General features: G+C 41.5%; 1 protein-coding gene across 1 annotated transcript; it reads left to right on the forward strand.

Moving 5' to 3' along the window:
* The first annotated feature begins 2,248 nt into the window (after positions 1-2,248).
* LOC109903129 (protein S100-A11) lies at positions 2,249-3,611 on the forward strand. The gene is made up of 3 exons (XM_020499755.2): positions 2,249-2,384; positions 2,591-2,746; positions 3,299-3,611. Exons 2-3 carry the CDS (start codon positions 2,618-2,620, stop codon positions 3,425-3,427), a joined length of 258 nt encoding a protein of 85 aa, XP_020355344.1. The 5' UTR covers positions 2,249-2,384; positions 2,591-2,617; the 3' UTR covers positions 3,428-3,611.
* The last annotated feature ends 17,061 nt before the right edge of the window (positions 3,612-20,672 follow it).

Here is a 20,672-nt window from a genome sequence, read left to right on the forward strand (position 1 = left end):
GTGATAATATATGTGGTCATTTTTGTACGAATTATATATTTTCCTCTGTCTAAAGCCTTGTTCACACTGGTAGTTTGAAGTGACTCAAATTAATTTGGGGGGAGTTTTAAAATCTGTTAATTTTCTTGCAGTCTGAACAGCCAAAAAGCACATGGAATCTGATATTTCAAGCCACATTTCAAAACCACCTTTGTAGGTGATTTGAATTCAGATATAAATCTCATTCCTGGCCAAGCGACTTGTCTGAACGGTCAAATCTGATTTATTTGCCGTCAACTGGTTTTTGGACTCATTTGTCATTTCTTGTTGCTTGCTAGCTACTCTGTTGAGTTTGACAAGAACATGGAGTTTGTAGCTAAATAGCTTGTTAATTGTTTACAAACAAAATGAGTGAATGTGCCAGAAAGCTAAACATCTACCTAGCTATAGCTGACTGTTGTGACTTGCCAAAAATGACTCCCTTTGAAAGTTTGTGTTCTTACACTATGATTTTGAACATTCAAAGCAACTGGGAAACGTATAAGGCGGGCATTGTTGTCACCTTAGCTTGCTACATAACTTCTGAGGAATAGGAAGCACGAGCACCACCAATCAACCTGCACCACTGCACATACACACCTGCCGTTATGGCTACGCTATGACAACAAGCGTAGCCATGTCAGCAAATGACTGCTGTCTGAACACATCTGATTTGGTCACTTGTAACTTGCTGTTTGAACAATCAGCATTAAGGCCTGTAGTGTGAACCAGGCTTAAGTGTGTGTCACTTAGGCTACTGGCAGAGGGGGAAGTGGGGAATTAATATTTTGTTGAGTCCATATTACTAGACAAAAGTATTTATGACACAGACTAATCCCTTGTAAGTAATAATAAAACCTTGTAAGAACCTCTAAGAAGCATGCACACAAAGACATGTCCACACATGTCCACACGCAGCACACATCAGCACTGTGACTGCTTCTGAAATGGCACCCTACAATTCCTTTTATAGTCCACTACTTTTGACCTTTTGGACATATGGGTAGTCAGCAGTGTAAAGCACTTATGTAAAAATGTTTTGAACGACTACTTAAGCAGATTTTTTGTGGGGGGCGGGGGGGCGGTTCTTTACTTTTTATATTATTGATAACTTTTACTTCACTACATTCATGTTCCCTTACCCAAAAGTACTCATTAGATTTTGAATTCTTAGCCGGCCAGGAATACATCCCTGGTCATGCCTCTGATCTGGGGATTCACTAAACACACATGCTTAGTTTGTAAATTAAGGCTGAGTGTTGGATTGACGTCTGGTTTGCTTAATATAAGGAATCTTAAATTATTTAGACTTTTACTTTTGATACTTATGTATATTTTAGTAATTACTTTATTATTTTACTGGGTGACTTTTACTTGAGTCATTTTCTATTAAGGTATCTTTTTACTTTTACTCAAGTATGACAATTTGGTACTTTTTCTACCATTGTGGGTAGTAGTGGCCTATACAGGGAATAGGGTGCCGTTGGGGAGGTAACCTATGCGTGACTGAAGCAGTGAGTCTATACCAGTCCTGATTAGATTAACTGATTAGTAAAGCTGTCAGTAATGATGGATGGTTCCTGTCCATACCTAACATTCTACATCTCCCAAACAACTGGTCAAGCAGAAGCTTTACTACTGGGCCTCCCCACTAGACCTAGATACATAGTCAACAGGCCTCCCATTTTAAAACCTGAGGAAACACCACCGCACACCTTTTCTCAGAGATGCATAAACACACACACGTTCTCTCTCTCTCTCGTGTTCTCGCTCTCTCTCGCCGATATGCATACATTCGTGTGCAGACTTACACTCCTGGATCACTATCATTTGATGATACAGCATTTTCTTCAAACCATTTTGTCATCAATGTAGGGTTTGAGAGATGTTATGTATGAATGCATCTATGCTGATTCAGTTTTGATTCAGGTTCCTGATTAAAATGAGCTGACAGAGATGTTATCCTAAGTCCACAACACTGCAAGGAACCAACTGAAATAAATTGTCCTGTCAGCAATATTGCAGAAGTTATTTGCTGACTTTTGATCAATTGTTTATAACATCAAAACTACAGAATAGTTTTGAATTGGACTGTAGTAAACTCCCATCGTATCAATATATTTGTTTATGTCCAGCGGTATGTCAAATTTGTATGTGCATTTGGGTCTGGGGGTGATTGTGTGCCTTCCAGAAGGTGTGATGGAAAATTAGAAAGCTAGATAAGAATATCCTGATGGAAACTTGTTGGTTTTCCGCTGACGTCTGCATCATCAAGGGGGGATGGAGACAATAAAAGAGCGGAAGAAAGATTGGAAAGACAAGACAAGGTTCTCCATACCTGCTGCAACCAGACCATACCTCATCAGGTGAGACAACATATGACTGGTTTTCCTTTAATGCTGTTCTGTCTGTCTTCTCTCTGAATCTGATTTCACATGATTTTCTGGTTTTTCATAATTTAGTTGCTGGCTTTATTTTAAAGTCTGCTTCAACAATGTATAAAAACTTTGTAATAACATTTATTGACAATTCATAAGCAGACTGGTTTCTTTCTCTTGTCATGTATTCGCAGTCAACTCCTTCATACAGACTCACTGCAATGGAATCTGCCATCAATGTACTTGTCTCCCAGTTCAAGACCTTTGCTGGAAAGGATGGATCCTCAAACACCTTGAGCAAAGGGGAGTTCAGCAGCCTGGTGGCCTTTCAACTACCTACTTTTGTCAAGGTAAATCTGACTGAGTCCCAAATGGCACCCTATTTTATATGTAGTGCACTTCTTTAGACCGGAACCTTATGGGCCCTGTCCAAAAGTAGTGCACTACACAGGGAATAGGGTACCATTTGGGACACCGCCTTAGTCCTCTTCAGCACCCACTTACTTGGCATCCATTTCACAATAAATTATCTAGAGCCGTGAGTGAGTGGCTGAATGACGTGATATCAAGCATCATATATGTTAGTGATAGCAGGCCAAATCCTTTTCTGTACCACTTCTATTGCTCTCGGGAAAAAGGGTGCCATTTGGGACGTAAGTCACTGGTATTTGCTCTGTCATGCTCACCAGGTGTTATGGCATAAACCTCCTTCCATTTTATTCTGCAAAACAACACTTTGCAACCAAAGTTTGTGGAACTCAGACTCCGTGCCATTTGTTCTATAGTACTGTACTATTATTTACCATTAGATGGCAGAGTAGCCTTAACCATGCAGCTCATTGTTAACCCAGTCTGGGCCTGAATGGATCACTGTCCCCTTTCTCCTCTCTGATTGCCTGCAGAACGCCAGCGATCCAGCCGTGATCGAGCAGCTCATGGGCTCGTTGGACGAAAACAATGATGGGGAGCTGACATTTTTGGAGTTTTGGCAGCTGATTGGAAAACTTGCCAACAAGCAAGGGGGCTTTTAGCCAATAAAAAGACTTCATGGGAATCTGTTGGACTAGCATTGTGCATTAGGCTACAGTCCAATTCAATTATCCTGAATGTAGCTGTGTGGTAAACTTTTGATCTGAATTGACATGCACAATTCTTTAGTTGATCATTTTCTAAAGTAGGTGACTTTGAATAAAAGGATCCATTGTCTTAACTCGCCTTCTGTCTCCTATGGTTCACTGGCCTCAGTATATGACATATATTACTCAGGTGGAAGCCTAGAGGGGGGGAAATGGGCCTGTGTTAGAAATGCCGGGCTCAATCTCTGGTCCCAGTCTGGCTCTGTCCACCCCCCTCTTGTGTATTCTCTCATTTAGTGTGGCTGTATTACAACCTTGATTTAATAGCATAATTGGATCATAACCCTACACTGCTCCCACAACTACACCAGGTACAGCAAAACTATTCCATAAGGGTTTATAATGCCTATACAACGCTTCCTTTCCAAGTGTTACACAGTGATGTAAATGCAGGCTACATCCCTGCTGCTATTTACAATCTCTGTGTCTCCATTACCAATATACGTTTTTCCTAGGTCAACAACAATACATTGGATAAAGGAGAGCTGCTTGGTGTCTGTACAAATACTACCTGTCCCTGTACTCTATTGTTTAATGAAGTTGTTTGTTTAGTGAAAGGTCAAAAATAGTGCACTATATGGGGAATAGGGTGCCATTTGGGACACATTCACTGCTATTTTCTCTGGCATGCTCACCCGCTGTGTTATAGCATACACTTCCCTCCATTTTATTCTGCTAAGCAATGCTTCACAAGTTAGGCATTTCCATTGCAATTTTGATATGGGGCAACTGTAGACTTTGTATCCTAATTAAACACAGCAAGGTGCCAGTGTGGGTGTGACTGATGACAAATGACTGTGTCTACTCTGACAAACAATGACACACTGATACAGCATGAAACACTCCCTCAGGGCGTGTGTGTCTACATGCATTTTAGTGTTGTGGTCCTGGAGTGGTCTGGATATGCTCCTGAGGCAGTTGCCACTCCCATGAGCCTGGGTGTATGAGGGGGGTAAAGATCACTACTGTCCAAACATACAGTAGGCTAACAGCTAGACTTGTGTTCATTTAATCAAATGCAGCTGGAAGTCAATGTTGGATACAAAAGGATTAAAAGCAGCTCAACACTCAAACCTCAATGTCTCCTCAACACAGCCTTTTATGAATTCGAATTATTGGGGTGAACAATACAAATCACACATAATCTAAACTAGCACCACATACCAAAGATAATAGAATAAATAGGAATTAGGTTCCAAGGTTGTGATACACATTTCTGCCCCTCATAAAAAAAGTGTCTTATCTTTTCCACATTCCCCCTTTATTTTGTCGCACTCTCCCAGGTACACGCCCTTTGCCTTGTCAGGGAAAAAAAGTTGAAGAAAAAACTAAATCACGGAAGAGATTATGCAGCGCTAGTTTGGCAAGTTTCTTTTGCGGTCTCAAAGCAGCGGAGAAAGGAGGAAAGAAGGAAAACAAACACAAAGTTGGGCACATTTGATCTGTTCGCTTGTCCTGTAGGAAGTATATGGTGAGTTATAAATTTTGTCCATATTTTATTGGAAAGGTTTTGTACTGTAAACTTGCTTAAATCATAACGCGTGTGCCACGTTTTAGATTCACCCTCGCAGGAACTTTCTACACGCTCTCATCGAGGGACAGTGCCAACGACGACGCTTTTGGAGACTCCAAGAAAGACTCGTTATTTTTTACGTTGCAAGTAGCGGATAACGTTTGAAATCAAAGGGGGAAAAACGATTTAACTACGTTAGTGCATTATTTATCATAAACGCATAGCTATTCTTGATCAGTCATAGCGTGTGCACACTCAAACAAAACATACCTGAGATAAGTGTGCCTCTTTTGTAAACGGATCGATCAGCTGTTATCTAGCCCACCGTGGGCCGTATGAGCCTGTCTGGTTTGTACAACTGGCATAAAATGTATGGACTATCCGAAAGAACATATAACCTATGGGTAAACCTACACTGTAAAGGGGTTACCGTGATTTTGACAGTAGCTTACAGGCAGCTCGGTGGCAAAGTACAATTCTGTTTGTCATATTACAGTACACCCACTAAAGTAAATATAATATCAAAGAAACCACTGCAATGACACAAAGTTTAAGAAGAAAAAAAAAGAGTAAACGCTCCCATAATCGGAATGAACTAATAAATGAATTAATGGATGAATGAATGAAATTCATTGAGGGGAAGGGTTTGTATTTCAAAGTATTTTACTGTAATTACAAGAGCTTGGTGCAAGCAGGTTGGCTGCTAGGTAAGGTGTTTACAAACATTACATCATATTAATGAATATTCTGTGTTTTTAGCACTTGCACTTTCTAGAGGCCTTAGTTTAGGCTTGCGAACTGGCAGCGACTAAAGGGCAAAACAGATCAAAGGGACATGGCAAAATGCTTAACCGTTTAAGACTTGCTGCCACTTGAATCTGTCCCCGATACATTTTTAATTGATGGGGCATTATAACCACATATGAGTTCAATTGGTACAGCATTCTCACTCAGTGGTGCAACAAATATAGCGTTTTACAAGGCATGCCTCAAAATATGTTAATGAGATAGAAACAATACCATGCACCCACTAATGGTCAAAAGGTTTTTTTTTTGCACTCCAAAAATATGGTACGGTACTGTATTCTGTGGGGCGGAATTGCAGTACCATAAGAAATACAGCAATTATTTCCCCACCCAGAACATTTTCCCACAATGCACCATAATTTACAGTATGCTGCATTAAAATGTTTCAGAGTATTATACTGTTGATAATACAAAAGAAATCTATAATTTACAGTCTATCATTTACAGTTATCCGTTACATTGTATGTGTAAGGGTGATAATTCGCATTGTGCCTTGCTCCCGAGTGGAGCAGTGGTCTAAGGCATTGCATCTCAGTGCTAGAGGAGTCCCATAGGGCGGCGCACAATTGGCCCAGCGTCGTACGGGTTAGGGTTTGTCCAGAGTAGGCCGTCATTGTAAATAACAATTTGTTCTTAACTGACTTGCCTAGTTAAATATAGGTTAAATAAATAAAATAAATTGTCATAGTCTACATACTACAACCTATTTCCTAAAAGATCTACAATGATGATAAATGTCCAAAAGTAAAACCTGTGTAAACAACCAGAGCTCAAGGCACTCTTCAACTGTCTCAGAATTCTCATTCTTAGCTTGGTGCACCATTGATGTTCAGCAGTATTTTAGTCGACCTATGTGATAAGTTAGAGAGGCACTGCAAGCCTGTTCGGTGCAGTATATAGCCACAACCTAACTTGTTCCTCTCTTAATATTTCATGCCACACGAGTGGTAGTATTGCCATTACTCAGAACACATACTGTATCACATTCACCCATTTGGAAACACAACACTCAATCTCCTTTGGGCTCTGGAGTGAAACGGGAAACCTCTGTCTATATTTAATTATTTGCTGAGTAGTTTGTTTGCCTTTTGCTCCAAATAATAGGGATTAGTTGGTGTGTGTCGGAACTGAGGCGGGGTCAGAGCTGTCCTTGTGACGTTGGCTAAATAATAGAAGCCCTGTGTTCATTAATCAGATTTAGGGTGTGGTGCGGCTCGACACATGCTGTCTGGCGACCGTTTGTAGATGAGGTCGACTGTCACTGACCGTGAGAAGGCATAGCCAGGTTGCAGCCAGGCCACCAAGTAAATAATTGTATTTATTTATTTATTTTATTTTACCTTTATTTAACCAGGTAGGCAAGTTGAGAACAAGTTCTCATTTACAGTTGCGACCTGGCCAAGATAAAGCAAAGCAGTTCGACAGATAAAACGACACAGAGTTACACATGGAGTAAAAACAAACATACAGTCAATAATGCAGTATAAACAAGTCTATATACAATGTGAGCAAATGAGGTGAGAAGGGAGGTAAAGGCAAAAAAGGCCAAGATGGCAAAGTAAATACAATATAGCAAGTAAAATACTGGAATGGTAGTTTTGCAATGGAAGAATGTGCAAAGTAGAAATAAAAAAATAATGGGGTGCAAAGGAGCAAAATAAATAAATAAATAAAAATTAAAAACAGTTGGGAAAGAGGTAGTTGTTTGGGCTAAATTATAGGTGGGCTATGTACAGGTGCAGTAATCTGTGAGCTGCTCTGACAGTTGGTGCTTAAAGCTAGTGAGGGAGATAAGTGTTTCCAGTTTCAGAGATTTTTGTAGTTCGTTCCAGTCATTGGCAGCAGAGAACTGGAAGGAGAGGCGGCCAAAGAAAGAATTGGTTTTGGGGGTGACTAGAGAGATATACCTGCTGGAGCGTGTGCTACAGGTGGGAGATGCTATGGTGACCAGCGAGCTGAGATAAGGGGGGACTTTACCTAGCAGGGTCTTGTAGATGACATGGAGCCAGTGAGTTTGGCGACGAGTATGAAGCGAGGGCCAGCCAACGAGAGCGTACAGGTCGCAATGGTGGGTAGTATATGGGGCTTTGGTGATAAAACGGATTGCACTGTGATAGACTGCATCCAATTTGTTGAGTAGGGTATTGGAGGCTATTTTGTAAATGACATCGCCAAAGTCGAGGATTGGTAGGATGGTCAGTTTTACAAGGGTATGTTTGGCAGCATGAGTGAAGGATGCTTTGTTGCGAAATAGGAAGCCAATTCTAGATTTAACTTTGGATTGGAGATGTTTGATATGGGTCTGGAAGGAGAGTTTACAATCTAACCAGACACCTAAGTATTTGTAGTTGTCCACGTATTCTAAGTCAGAGCCGTCCAGAGTAGTGATGTTGGACAGGCGGGTAGGTGCAGGTAGCGATCGGTTGAAGAGCATGCATTTAGTTTTACTTGTATTTAAGAGCAATTGGAGGCCACGGAAGGAGAGTTGTATGGCATTGAAGCTTGCCTGGAGGGTTGTTAACACAGTGTCCAGAGAAGGGCCGGAAGTATACAGAATGGTGTCGTCTGCGTAGAGGTGGATCAGGGACTCACCAGCAGCAAGAGCGACCTCATTGATGTATACAGAGAAGAGAGTCGGTCCAAGAATTGAACCCTGTGGCACCCCCATAGAGACTGCCAGAGGTCCGGACAGCAGACCCTCCGATTTGACACACTGAACTCTATCAGAGAAGTAGTTGGTGAACCAGGCGAGGCAATCATTTGAGAAACCAAGGCTGTCGAGTCTGCCGATGAGGATATGGTGATTGACAGAGTCGAAAGCCTTGGCCAGGTCAATGAATACGGCTGCACAGTAATGTTTCTTATCGATGGCGGTTAAGATATCGTTTAGGACCTTGAGCGTGGCTGAGGTGCACCCATGACCAGCTCTGAAACCAGATTGCATAGCAGAGAAGGTATGGTGAGATTCGAAATGGTCGGTAATCTGTTTGTTGACTTGGCTTTCGAAGACCTTAGAAAGGCACGGTAGGATAGATATAGGTCTGTAGCAGTTTGGGTCAAGAGTGTCCCCCCCTTTGAAGAGGGGGATGACCGCAGCTGCTTTCCAATCTTTGGGAATCTCAGACGACACGAAAGAGAGGTTGAACAGGCTAGTAATAGGGGTGGCAACAATTTCGGCAGATAATTTTAGAAAGAAAGGGTCCAGATTGTCTAGCCCGGCTGATTTGTAGGGGTCCAGATTTTGCAGCTCTTTCAGAACATCAGCTGAATGGATTTGGGAGAAGGAGAAATGGGGAAGGCTTGGGCGAGTTGCTGTTGGGGGTGCAGTGCTGTTGTCCGGGGTAGGAGTAGCCAGGTGGAAAGCATGGCCAGCCGTAGAAAAATGCTTATTGAAATTCTCAATTATGGTGGATTTATCAGTGGTGACAGTGTTTCCTATCTTCAGTGCAGTGGGCAGCTGGGAGGAGGTGTTCTTATTCTCCATGGACTTTACAGTGTCCCAGAACTTTTTTGAGTTAGTGTTGCAGGAAGCAAATTTCTGCTTGAAAAAGCTAGCCTTGGCTTTTCTAACTGCCTGTGTATAATGATTTCTAGCTTCCCTGAACAGCTGCATATCACGGGGGCTGTTCGATGCTAATGCAGAACGCCATAGGATGTTTTTGTGTTGGTTAAGGGCAGTCAGGTCTGGGGAGAACCAAGGGCTATATCTGTTCCTGGTTCTACATTTCTTGAATGGGGCATGTTTATTTAGGATGGTTAGGAAGGCATTTAAAAAAAATATCCAGGCATCCTCTACTGACGGGATGAGATCAATATCCTTCCAGGATACCCCGGCCAGGTCGATTAGAAAGGCCTGCTCGCAGAAGTGTTTCAGGGAGCGTTTTACAGTGATGAGTGGCGGTCGTTTGACCGCTGACCCATTACGGATGCAGGCAATGAGGCAGTGATCGCTGAGATCTTGGTTGAAGACAGCAGAGGTGTATTTAGAGGGGAAGTTGGTTAGGATGATATCTATGAGGGTGCCCGTGTTTAAGGTTTTGGGGAGGTACCTGGTAGGTTCATTGATAATTTGTGTGAGATTGAGGGCATCAAGTTTAGATTGTAGGATGGCTGGGGTGTTAAGCATGTTCCAGTTTAGGTCGCCTAGCAGCACGAACTCTGAAGATAGATGGGGGGCAATCAGTTCACATATGGTGTCCAGAGCACAGCTGGGGGCAGAGGGTGGTCTATAGCAGGTGGCAACGGTGAGAGACTTGTTTTTAGAGAGGTGGATTTTTAAAAGTAGAAGTTCAAATTGTTTGGGTACAGACCTGGATAGTAGGACAGAACTCTGCAGGCTATCTTTGCAGTAGATTGCAACACCGCCCCCTTTGGCAGTTCTATCTTGTCTGAAAATGTTGTAGTTTGGAATTAAAATGTCTGAGTTTTTGGTGGTCTTCCTAAGCCAGGATTCAGACACAGCTAGAACATCCGGGTTGGCAGAGTGTGCCAAAGCAGTGAATAGAACAAACTTAGGGAGGAGGCTTCTAATGTTAACATGCATGAAACCAAGGCTATTACGGTTACAGAAGTCGTCAAAAGAGAGCGCCTGGGGAATAGGAGTGGAGCTAGGCACTGCAGGGCCTGGATTCACCTCTACATCGCCAGAGGAACATAGGAGGAGTAGAATAAGGGTACGGCTAAAAGCTATGAGAATTGGTCGTCTAGAACGTCTGGAACATAGAGTAAAAGGAGGTTTCTGGGGGCGATAAAATAGCATCAAGGTATAATGTACAGACAAATGTATGGTAGGATGTGAATACAGTGGAGGTAAACCTAGGTATTGAGTGATGAAGAGAGAGATATTGTCTCTAGAAACATCGTTGAAACCAGGAGATGTCATTGCATGTGTGGGTGGTGGAACTAATAGGTTGGATAAGGTATAGTGAGCAGGACTAGAGGCTCTACAGTGAAATAAGCCAATAAACACTAACCAGAACAGAAATGGACAAGACATATTGACATTAAGGAGAGGCATGCTTAGTCGAGTGATCAAAAGGGTCCGGTGAGTGGAGAGGTTGGTTGGTGATTTAGACAGCTAGCCAGGGCATCGGTAGCAAGCTAGCATAGGATGGAGGTCTGTTGTTAGCTACCTCTTGCGTTCCGTCAGTAGATTAGTGGGGTTCCGTGTGGTAGAGGGGATTAATCCAAATCACACAACAACAACAAAAATAAAAACAATAGATAAAGTTATAGAGGCCCAAGAAGAAAACATAATAATAATAATAAAAAATAAAAAAATATATATATAAAAAAAATTGTCCGATTGTCTATTCAGATAGCAGCCGGTAAGACAGCTAACGGTTAGCAGGCCGCAGATGGGCGTTCAGGTAACGTCGCGACGGAGGAGCCAGCCGAATAACTCCTTCGGGTAGATAACGTCGGCAGTCCAGTTGTGAAGGCCCGGTGGGGCTCCGCGAAGGCAGTAAAATGGGTCCGGATAGGTGACTGCAGCCCAGGTGTGATTGATGGAACTCAGGAGTGATTGACGGAGCTTGCTAGCTCCGGAATAATTGATGTTTGCTCCGGAATCGACGAAGGCCGATAGTCACACGGATAGCAGCTAGCTAGCTGTGAGATCCGGGTATGAATGTCCAGAGAGCAGTCGAAATCCAGGGACATGGAGAGAAAAATTGGTCCGGTATGTTCCGTTCCGAGCCGCGCTGCGCCGTACAGAACTGGCGATAGATTTTCGAGCTAAAGGATAGCTGATGACCACAAACCGTGGTTAGCTGAATACTAACGATTTGCCAGTAAAGGAGCTAACTAGCTTCTGAACTAGCTTCTGGATTAGCTTCTGGCTAGTTTCAGGCTAGCTTCTTGGAGTTTCTAGCTAGCTTCTTGGAGGATTACAGATCTGAGGTAAATAATACTTTTTTATAAATATACATTGGTGAGGCGGGTTGCAGGAGAGTGTTTTGAAGATGAGTTGATGGAAAATAAAAATAAAATGTATGTGAAAAAGTTGTAAATATATATATATACAGGACACGACAAGACGAGGACAAAAGACGTCTGAACTGCTATGCCACCTTGGTTTGATACATGTAAGAATAGGACAGAAATGGAAATGCAAGAATCGTGACTGTACCAATTTAACTCATACGTGGATATATCAATTTATACAGTGCCTTCAGAAAGTATTCACACCCCTTGAATTTTTCCACATTTTGTTGTGTTCCAGCCTGGATTTAAAATGGATTAAATTGTGGAATTATTTTATAACCTTTTTTTTATTCATTCAAAATTAAAAGCTGAAATGTCTTGATTCAATAAGTATTCAACCCTTTTGTTATGGCAAGCCTAATCAAGTTTTTTTTAAATTAACAAGTCACTGAAGTTGCAAGGACTCACTCTTGTGTGCAATAATAGTGTTTAACATGATTTTTGAATGACTACCTCATCTCTGTACCCCACACATACAATTATCTGTAAGGTCCCTCAATCGAGCAGTGAATTTTAAACACATATTCAGCTCAGTTCATCTTTCAATCACCGACGTGGGTATATGCTCCTAAACCCCAATGAGGAGATGTGAGTGGCAGGACTTGCTGCCAGCATCCCGGACTCGCCTCTTCACTGTTGACATTGAGACGTGTGTTTTGCGGGTACTATTTAATGAAGCTGCCAGTTGAGGACTTGTGAGGCGTCTGTTTCTCAAACTAGACACTCAAATGTTCTTGTCCTCTTGTTCAGTTGTGCCCCGGGACCTCCCACTCTTTCTATTCTGGCTAGAGACAGTTTGTGCTGTTCTGTGAAGGGAGTAGTACACAGCATTGTATGAGATCTTCAGTTTCTTGGCAATGTCTCGCATGGAATAGCCTTCATTTCTCAGAACAAGAACATTTCTCAGAATAAAGTTATTTGTTTCTTGCCATTTTGAGCCTGTAATCGAACCCACAAATGTTGATGCTCCTGATACTCATCTAGCCAAAAGGCCAGTTTTATTGCTTCTTTTAATAAGCGCAACATTTTTCAGCTGCGCTAACATAATTGCAAAAGGGTTTTCTAATGATCAATTACCCATTTAAAATTATACATTTGGATTAGCTAACACAACATGCCATTGGAACACAGGAGTGATGGTGGCGTCTGTACGCCAATGTAGATATTCCATTAAAAATCAGCCGTTTCCAGCTACAATAGTCATTTACAACATTAACAATGTCTACACTGTATTTCTGATCACTTTGATGTTATTTTAATGGACAAAAAATGTGCTTTTCTTTCAAAAACACGGACATTTCTAACTGACCTCAAACTTTTGAACGGTAGTGTATGTGTGGTCAGCATTTTAGTAACACAACAAAATGGTTGAGCATTTTGCAATGTCCTTTAGGTCTGTTTTGCCCTGTAGTTGCTGTAGTTTGGAAGCCTTTGTTAAAGCCTCTAGAAGTGCAAGTATTATAAAACACCAAATATACAATAATATACTGTATTTGTTAACAAGTTACCCAGGAGCTAACATTATTTACAGTAAAATACTGTGAAATTACAAACCCCTCAATGAATTGTATTAATGAATTCATATTTGTATTGATTCCGATTATGGTAGCATATACTTTTTTACACTATAATGCAGTGAATTTTACATATTGTAATGTGTATCATTACACTGGACTTGCTCTGATACTGTATTTGTATTTCAGTAGGTGTACTGTAATATGAAATACAGAATTTGACTTGCCACCGAGCTGCCTGTAAGCTACTGTCAAATTCACAGTAATCCCTTTTCAGTGTATGCTTTTTCTTGGCGGACGTGTGTGTGTAGTTTGTGTGCTACATTTAAATACTAAAGTTGACAATCGAGTGAGGTTGGTTCATTAAACGAGCAAACATCTCCCTCCACTGCTTTGGGGCAAACTAGTGTGGCCTGTACATTCTTATCCTGTTTAAGTGATCTCCTCTGACAGAAAGGAATGGGAATTCCTGCATGGATGTGTCACTCACTGGCATGCATTGTATTTTGTGCTCCGTGTGAGGGCCCTCTTACACATACAGCTGTCTATTGTGATTAATAGGACACATCACGCATATCTCATTCAATCAGTCCAACACTTACGGGCTATATTACATACATACCGGATTACTCACATATAAAGGCGCATACAGCACACACTAACACGCATGAACGCACACATACTAACATATTCACGATGTAAAATGTCTCTCAAAAAAATCATACTTTTTTTGTCACATGAGAGTGCATAAGGGTGTGAGGAGGCAACAGAGATAAAGCAAGACAGATAAAGAAAGAGATAGAGACATATAAAGAATGAGAGAGCGAGAGAGATAGAAAGGTAGAGAGACAGGTGGCAGGTAATCCCTGAGGTAATCTGAAACCTTGGACCAATAGTGGCTTCAGTAGATCAGATGACCAATCAAAGATCCGAACTTCCATTGCGCATCGCCGCTTGTCTTTCAGTCAGACTCTCTCGCCCTCTTAGTTTATCGCACATCGCCTGTCCATTGCGTACCTACCCTATTCTACCAAGGAGTTCCAGACTCAACACCTGAAACGACAAGCCTTTGTGTATCTCAAGGACATCCACCGTTTCTTTTTCCCACTGTGGTGTCCTATCTTTATCTCCTTAAAATAGATTGTTATGGAAATTATTTTGTCAAATGTGCATTGCCTGTGTCACTCAATATCTCGTACCATCTCTGTTTTCTCTCTCTCATTCCTTCTTACCTGCTTCCTCTCCCTCCTTTCCCCCAATCACCCTGTTCATCCCTCTCTACAAAACCATACCCCTCTATCTCGGGGCAGAGAGAGACAGCAGTCATGGAGTCAGCCATTCAGACGGTAGTGGGTGTCTTCCTGAAATCAGCCAAAGGGAAGGAGAGTTTGGGAGGGAATGACTTCCAGAAGCTGGTGAAGAGCCAGCTCCACAACATCATGATGGTCAGTTAGACAGCAGCCTGCACACTCACCATGGTTATAAACCAGCTATAAACACTACACCTTTTTTGAACTCTTTGATTGAGCTACAGGGCATTTGGAAAGTGTTCAGACCCCTTCCCTTTTTCCAAATGTTGTTACGTTACAGCATTATTCTAAAATGTATTAAATGGTTTTTTTCCCCTCATCAATCGACACACAATACCCCATAATGACAAACTGAAAAATTTTTTGTTGTTTTTTTTGCAAATGTATTAAAATTAAAAAACAGAAATACCTTATTTACATACGTATTCTACCCTTTGCTATGAGGCTCGAATTTGAGCTCAGGTGCATCCTGTTTCCATTGAACATCCATGAGATGTTTCTACAACTTGATTGGAGTCCACCTGTTGTAAATTCAATTGATTGGACATGATTTAGAGAGGCATGCACCTGTCTATATAAAGTCCCACAGTTGACGGTGTATGTCAGAGCAAAAACCAAGTCATGAGGTCGAAGGAATTGTCCGTAGAACCTTGAGACAGGATTGTGTCGAGGCACAGATCTGGGGAAGGGTGCACAAACATGTCTGCAGCATAGAAGGTCCTCAAGAACACAGTTAGCTTTCATTATTCTTAAATAGAAGAAGTTTGGAACCACCAAGACTCTACCTAGAGCTGGCCAAATGGCCAGACTGAGCAATCAGGGGAGAAGGGCCTTGGTCAGGGAGGTGACCAAGAACCTAATGGTCACTCTGATAGAGCTCCAGAGTTCCTCTGTGGAGAGGGGAGAACCTTCCAGAAGGACAAAATTCTCTGCAGCACTTCATGGTAGAGTGGCAAGACAGAAGCCACTCCTCAGTAAAAGGCACATGACAGCCTGCTTGGAGTTTGCCAAAAGTCACCTAAAGGACTCTCAGACCATGAGAAACAAGATTCTCTGGTCTGATGACACCAAGATTGAACTCTTTAGCCTGAATGCCAAGCGTCACGTCTGGAGGAAACCTGGCAGCATTCCTACGGTGAAGCATGGTGGTGGCAGCATCATGCTGTGGGGATGTTTTTCAGCGGCAGGGACTGGAGGACTAGTCAGAATTGCCGCTCTGTACCATCACTCATTCATATATCTTTATGTACATATTCTTTATCCCCTTACACTTGTGTCTATAAGGTAGTAGTTTTGGAATTGTTAGCTAGATTGTTAGCTAGATTACTTGTTGGTTATTACTGCATTGTCGGAACTAGAAGCACAAGCATTTCGCTACACTCGCATTAACATCTGCTAACCATGTGTATGTGACAAATAAAATTTGATTTGAATTGAGGGAAAGATGAACAGAGCAAAGTACAGAGAGCTCCTTGATGAAAACCTTCCCCAGAGTGCTTAGGACCCCAGACTGGGGCGAAGGTTCACCTTCCAACAGGACAACGACCCTAATCGCACAGACAAGACAACGCAGGAGTTGCTTCGGGACAAGTCTCTGAATATCCTTGAGTGGCCCGGACTTGAACCCAATCGAACATCTCTGGAAAGACCTAAAAATAGCTGTGCAGCAACGCTCCCCATCCAACCTGAGAAGAATGGGAGAAACTCCCCAAATACAGGGGTGCCAAGCTTGTACCGTCAAACCTAAGGTTCAAGGCTGTAATCGCTGCCAAAGGTGCTACAACAAAGTACTGAGTAAAGGGATTAAATATTTATGTAAATGTAATATTTCAGTTTCTTTTTTTGATACATTTTACAAATAAATTTAAAACCTGTTTTTGCTTTGTCATTATGGGGTATTGTGTGTAGATTGATGAGTAAAAACAAAACAATTTAATACATTTTAGAATAAGGCTGAAATGTAACAAAATGTGGAAAAAGTCAAGGGGGAATTATATTATTTTATACTAATTCAATTACTCAGAGAAAGATATTTTGTTTAATATTTTTGTATAAGTAATACAAACAAATCAACAAAAATTTTGGGGTCCAAATAATTGACACCCCTAAAGATTCTTAAAAGTGAAGCAGTCAAAAGTTGAGTATTTGGTCCCATATTCCTAGCATGCAATGACTACATCAAGTTTGCGACTTGTTGGATGCATTTGCAGTTAGTTTTGGTTGTGTTTCAGATTATTGTGTCCAAATGTATTATAAGTAATGTATTGTGTCATTTTGGAGTCACGTTTATTATAAATAAGAACAGAATACGTTTCTAAACACTTCTGCATTAATGTGGATGCTACCATGATTACGGATAATCCTGAATGAATGATACGTGAGAAAGTTACAGAGGGTCAAAGATCATACCCCAAAGAAATGCTAACCTCTCACCATTAATAAATAAGAGGGAAGGTTAGCATGGTTAGGGGTGACAATTTTGACCCCTACCTTTTTTGAGAGAAAAAAGTATTAATTGTTAACTAAATCTCTTTCTCTGAGCAATTTAATTAGTATAAAATAATATAATTTCCCCTTTTTTTTTTAAGCGTTCAATATAGCTCAGTATTTGAATTCGTTATTTTATATATTATTGCTCATATTTATCAAGGGTGTCAATACATTTGGACGCCACTGTACATATACAGGTTTGAGCAGGGAGCTGTCATACTGGGTGCCCTGTAGCAGTTGTGGGAGGTTAAGTACCCTGCTCAAGGGCACAACAGCAGGCAACAGTGTCTAGGATTTAATACCAGCAACCTTTCGGTTGCCAGCTCACTTCCCACCAGATTTTTCCCGTCAGACCTGGGATACAATCTGGCAAACCTCCGGTTGCTGGCTTATTTCTCTAACCGCTATGCTGCCTGCTGCACTAGTAAGATATCTATGGTATGTATGAAATAGGAGACACTACAGACCAACATATAAAATAGGGTGTGTTGCATCAACATATATTAACTCTTAAACATCAATAAATCAAGGTCTATCTATTAATCAGGCTGCACAAACAGTACTGCATTTTGTGATGTAAGGGGTCAGTTACTACAGAGGTCACCTCTGCTGGCGTCACCTTTGAGTCACGTCTGCCCGTCTCTGTATCTACTCTGTACCCAGGACACTGACAGCTCCGAGGCGGTGAAGAAAATGCAACAGGGCCTGGATGCTAACCAGGACGGTAAAGTCAACTTCGAGGAGTACATGAAGCTGGTGGGCTACCTAGCAACCTCCCTGAGCGTGCAATGCACCGCTGCCGTGGACACGCCAGCTGAGAGTGCGGCTGCCACAACAGAGACCAAGAATTCACCAGCACCAGCAGCAACAGAGGTAAACGAAGAGAAGGCAGAAGCCGAGGCACAGCCAGAGGTAGCACAGGCTGAGCCAGAGACAGCCACAACTGTAGAGGCACCAGCAGAGGCAGTCGTAGAGGCAGAAAAGGTGGAAGAGGCGAAAAAGGTGGAGGAGCAAGCACCAGCAGCAACCGAGGAGGAGAAGACAAAGGAGGCCTCATAGGAGTTTACCACCGGTCCAGTCCGGACATTACAATACACACCAACGCCAAACTGATAGACACCTCACTACCCTAATACAAACTACAGTACACTATACAACCCACCCTTCAAACAGGAGTGCTAATACCATAATAATAATAATACCATGCAGTACAGTATATGTTGCAACACCACAATAGCACATACATGTTCATACATACATAAACCCAGTATTTGGTACTAAAATAAACTACACTACAATTACTTACATTGCAGCAGTACATGCCATTATGTTGATATACTTCCCCCTATATAGCACACTATACTTTATTATATGTATATATAATTCATTCTGCCATTCATTGATGTGACATTTTGACACCCTCTGAAATTTTGACACATTTACACACCTGTAGAGCTGATTAATCTTGATATACACTGACACACATGCAATACTAAATGTTTTTATATTTGCATTCCTTCTTTCTCCCTTTGCCCATCTACAATGACGCAATGCAACACTATACTACAGTACATTCCACAATGTACAGTCAAGTCAGGCCATCTCAAGTTGTTCTTGAGATGTTGCATGACATTTGCTACACATCAAATTCTCCAGTGTTAGATTAACACTGACAGTGTTAAATCAACACATATAGCGTTACATTTAACACAGGTCCAGTGTCTATACAGATCCACACTTTTCAGTGTTAAATTAACACACTGCTCAGTGTAAAGCCTTATTTTCATATTTCCCAGAAGGCCCGCCTTGCCTTTCGAGTGAAGTTTAGAGTTACCACCCATGACCTTATTTGTTAGTGACAGAGACATGGTTGTTGCATTCATCCATTTTCAGCCCGGTGGCCTCCACCAAGTGAATACATAAGCGAATACATTATCATACAGTTTTTATTATGTAACACAATATATCATGTATTTCTTAAGGCCTTTTACCATTAAACAGTGACCTGAAACTCATTGTTTACAGGGCACATCATGCCTGCAAGTCACATTAGGCTGGCTTGCAAAGCGATGTGTAATTTCTATTGGAATCCAGCCAGAGTGTGGATATAAAACATTTAGAATTTTTAATGACACTCATCCTGCATTCAGAACAACTACTGGGTTGAGAAGATTAACATATAAGGCCACCTTAACCATTTTAACTGGAACAACCATTTCAGTAATGGTGCGGAAGTCCAAGTACCAGATTGGATTAGTTTAGAAAAATGTATGTTAGTTATATTTGAGAAGAATAAGATTAATGAATGTACATGCAAATACATAGATATTGAAACAATTCTAAAAATATGCCTGCAGTAGAGCATGCTGGGAAATATGATAATGATGGGCGTGGTTTTGGTTTAACACTGGTTATTAACACCAACACTGGGATTCTTTTACACCAATGAGTGTTAATTTAACAATTACAGAGAGAATTTAACACGACTTAACATTAGAAATGTTACATTGACCAATTTGCTTTGCAAGATTGTCTAAGTGCTCTCTCTCTCTTTTCTTCCCTTGCAATTCTATCATTGATATTAAGCTCTGACATGGCATGACATGACAATAAACAAATTGTGTTGCTAGGGTTCTTAGTTCAGACTAGTCTCTCTCTGTCTCTGTCTTTGTTTCGTCAATCTAATTTCCTGGAAAATCCAGGCAGGGCAGCATCTGGAGTTTATGGACTCCTCTCCACAACTAGCTAGCCAATAGCCATGGAAGATCAGGTGTGGTGTGTCCTAATATTGGCCTTCTAGTAAATAATTGAGGGCCCAGGATGGAATCAACACCAGAACCCTTGCCAGGATCCTTGCAGCCCCAAGGGAGCCCAAAATAGCCCTTAAGCAGCAGGCCGCTGACCCGGGGAGGCCACTAGGGGCCCTTGATATGGGTTGTGAGCCGTTTCTCCATGCAACCCAATCCACCAGAACCAAGAGGAAAGGAAAACAAAACAGACACCCAAACTTGAAGAAAAGTGGCTCTTATAACCTGAAACGTTACACCTGATGTGAAAAGTCACAACAGAAACTTGACCCTTGTATAGGTAATGTGTTGGTATTGTTTTCTACACTCTTAGAAAAAAGTTCCTATCTAGAACCAAAAAGCGTTCTTCCGCTGTCCCCACATGAGAACCCTTTGAATAACTATTTTTTGGTTACATGTAGAACCCTTTCCACAGAGAGCCAAAATGGTTTTGATCTGGAACCAAAAAGGATTATCCTTTTTTCAAGTGTATTTTTTTGTTTGTTTTCCTCCTAGTTCCGTTACCATCAGGTTTGCTGGGTTACCTGGTCACACCCCTGTTCTCTGTGTTGAGAGACCCTGTTTGACCTGAAATTACATCCCAGTGCTTAAAACTATTGACTTAACCATAGTGGGCACAAAACCAACACAAGAGTTACTTGATTACTGATAGCTATCTGTGACTCATCTGAATTTCCTGAGTTGCAACGAATTTGCCAGACTTCAAATACTATT

Source organism: Oncorhynchus kisutch, linkage group LG14, assembly GCF_002021735.2.
Source record: "Oncorhynchus kisutch isolate 150728-3 linkage group LG14, Okis_V2, whole genome shotgun sequence".
Classification (NCBI taxonomy): Eukaryota; Metazoa; Chordata; class Actinopteri; order Salmoniformes; family Salmonidae; genus Oncorhynchus; species Oncorhynchus kisutch.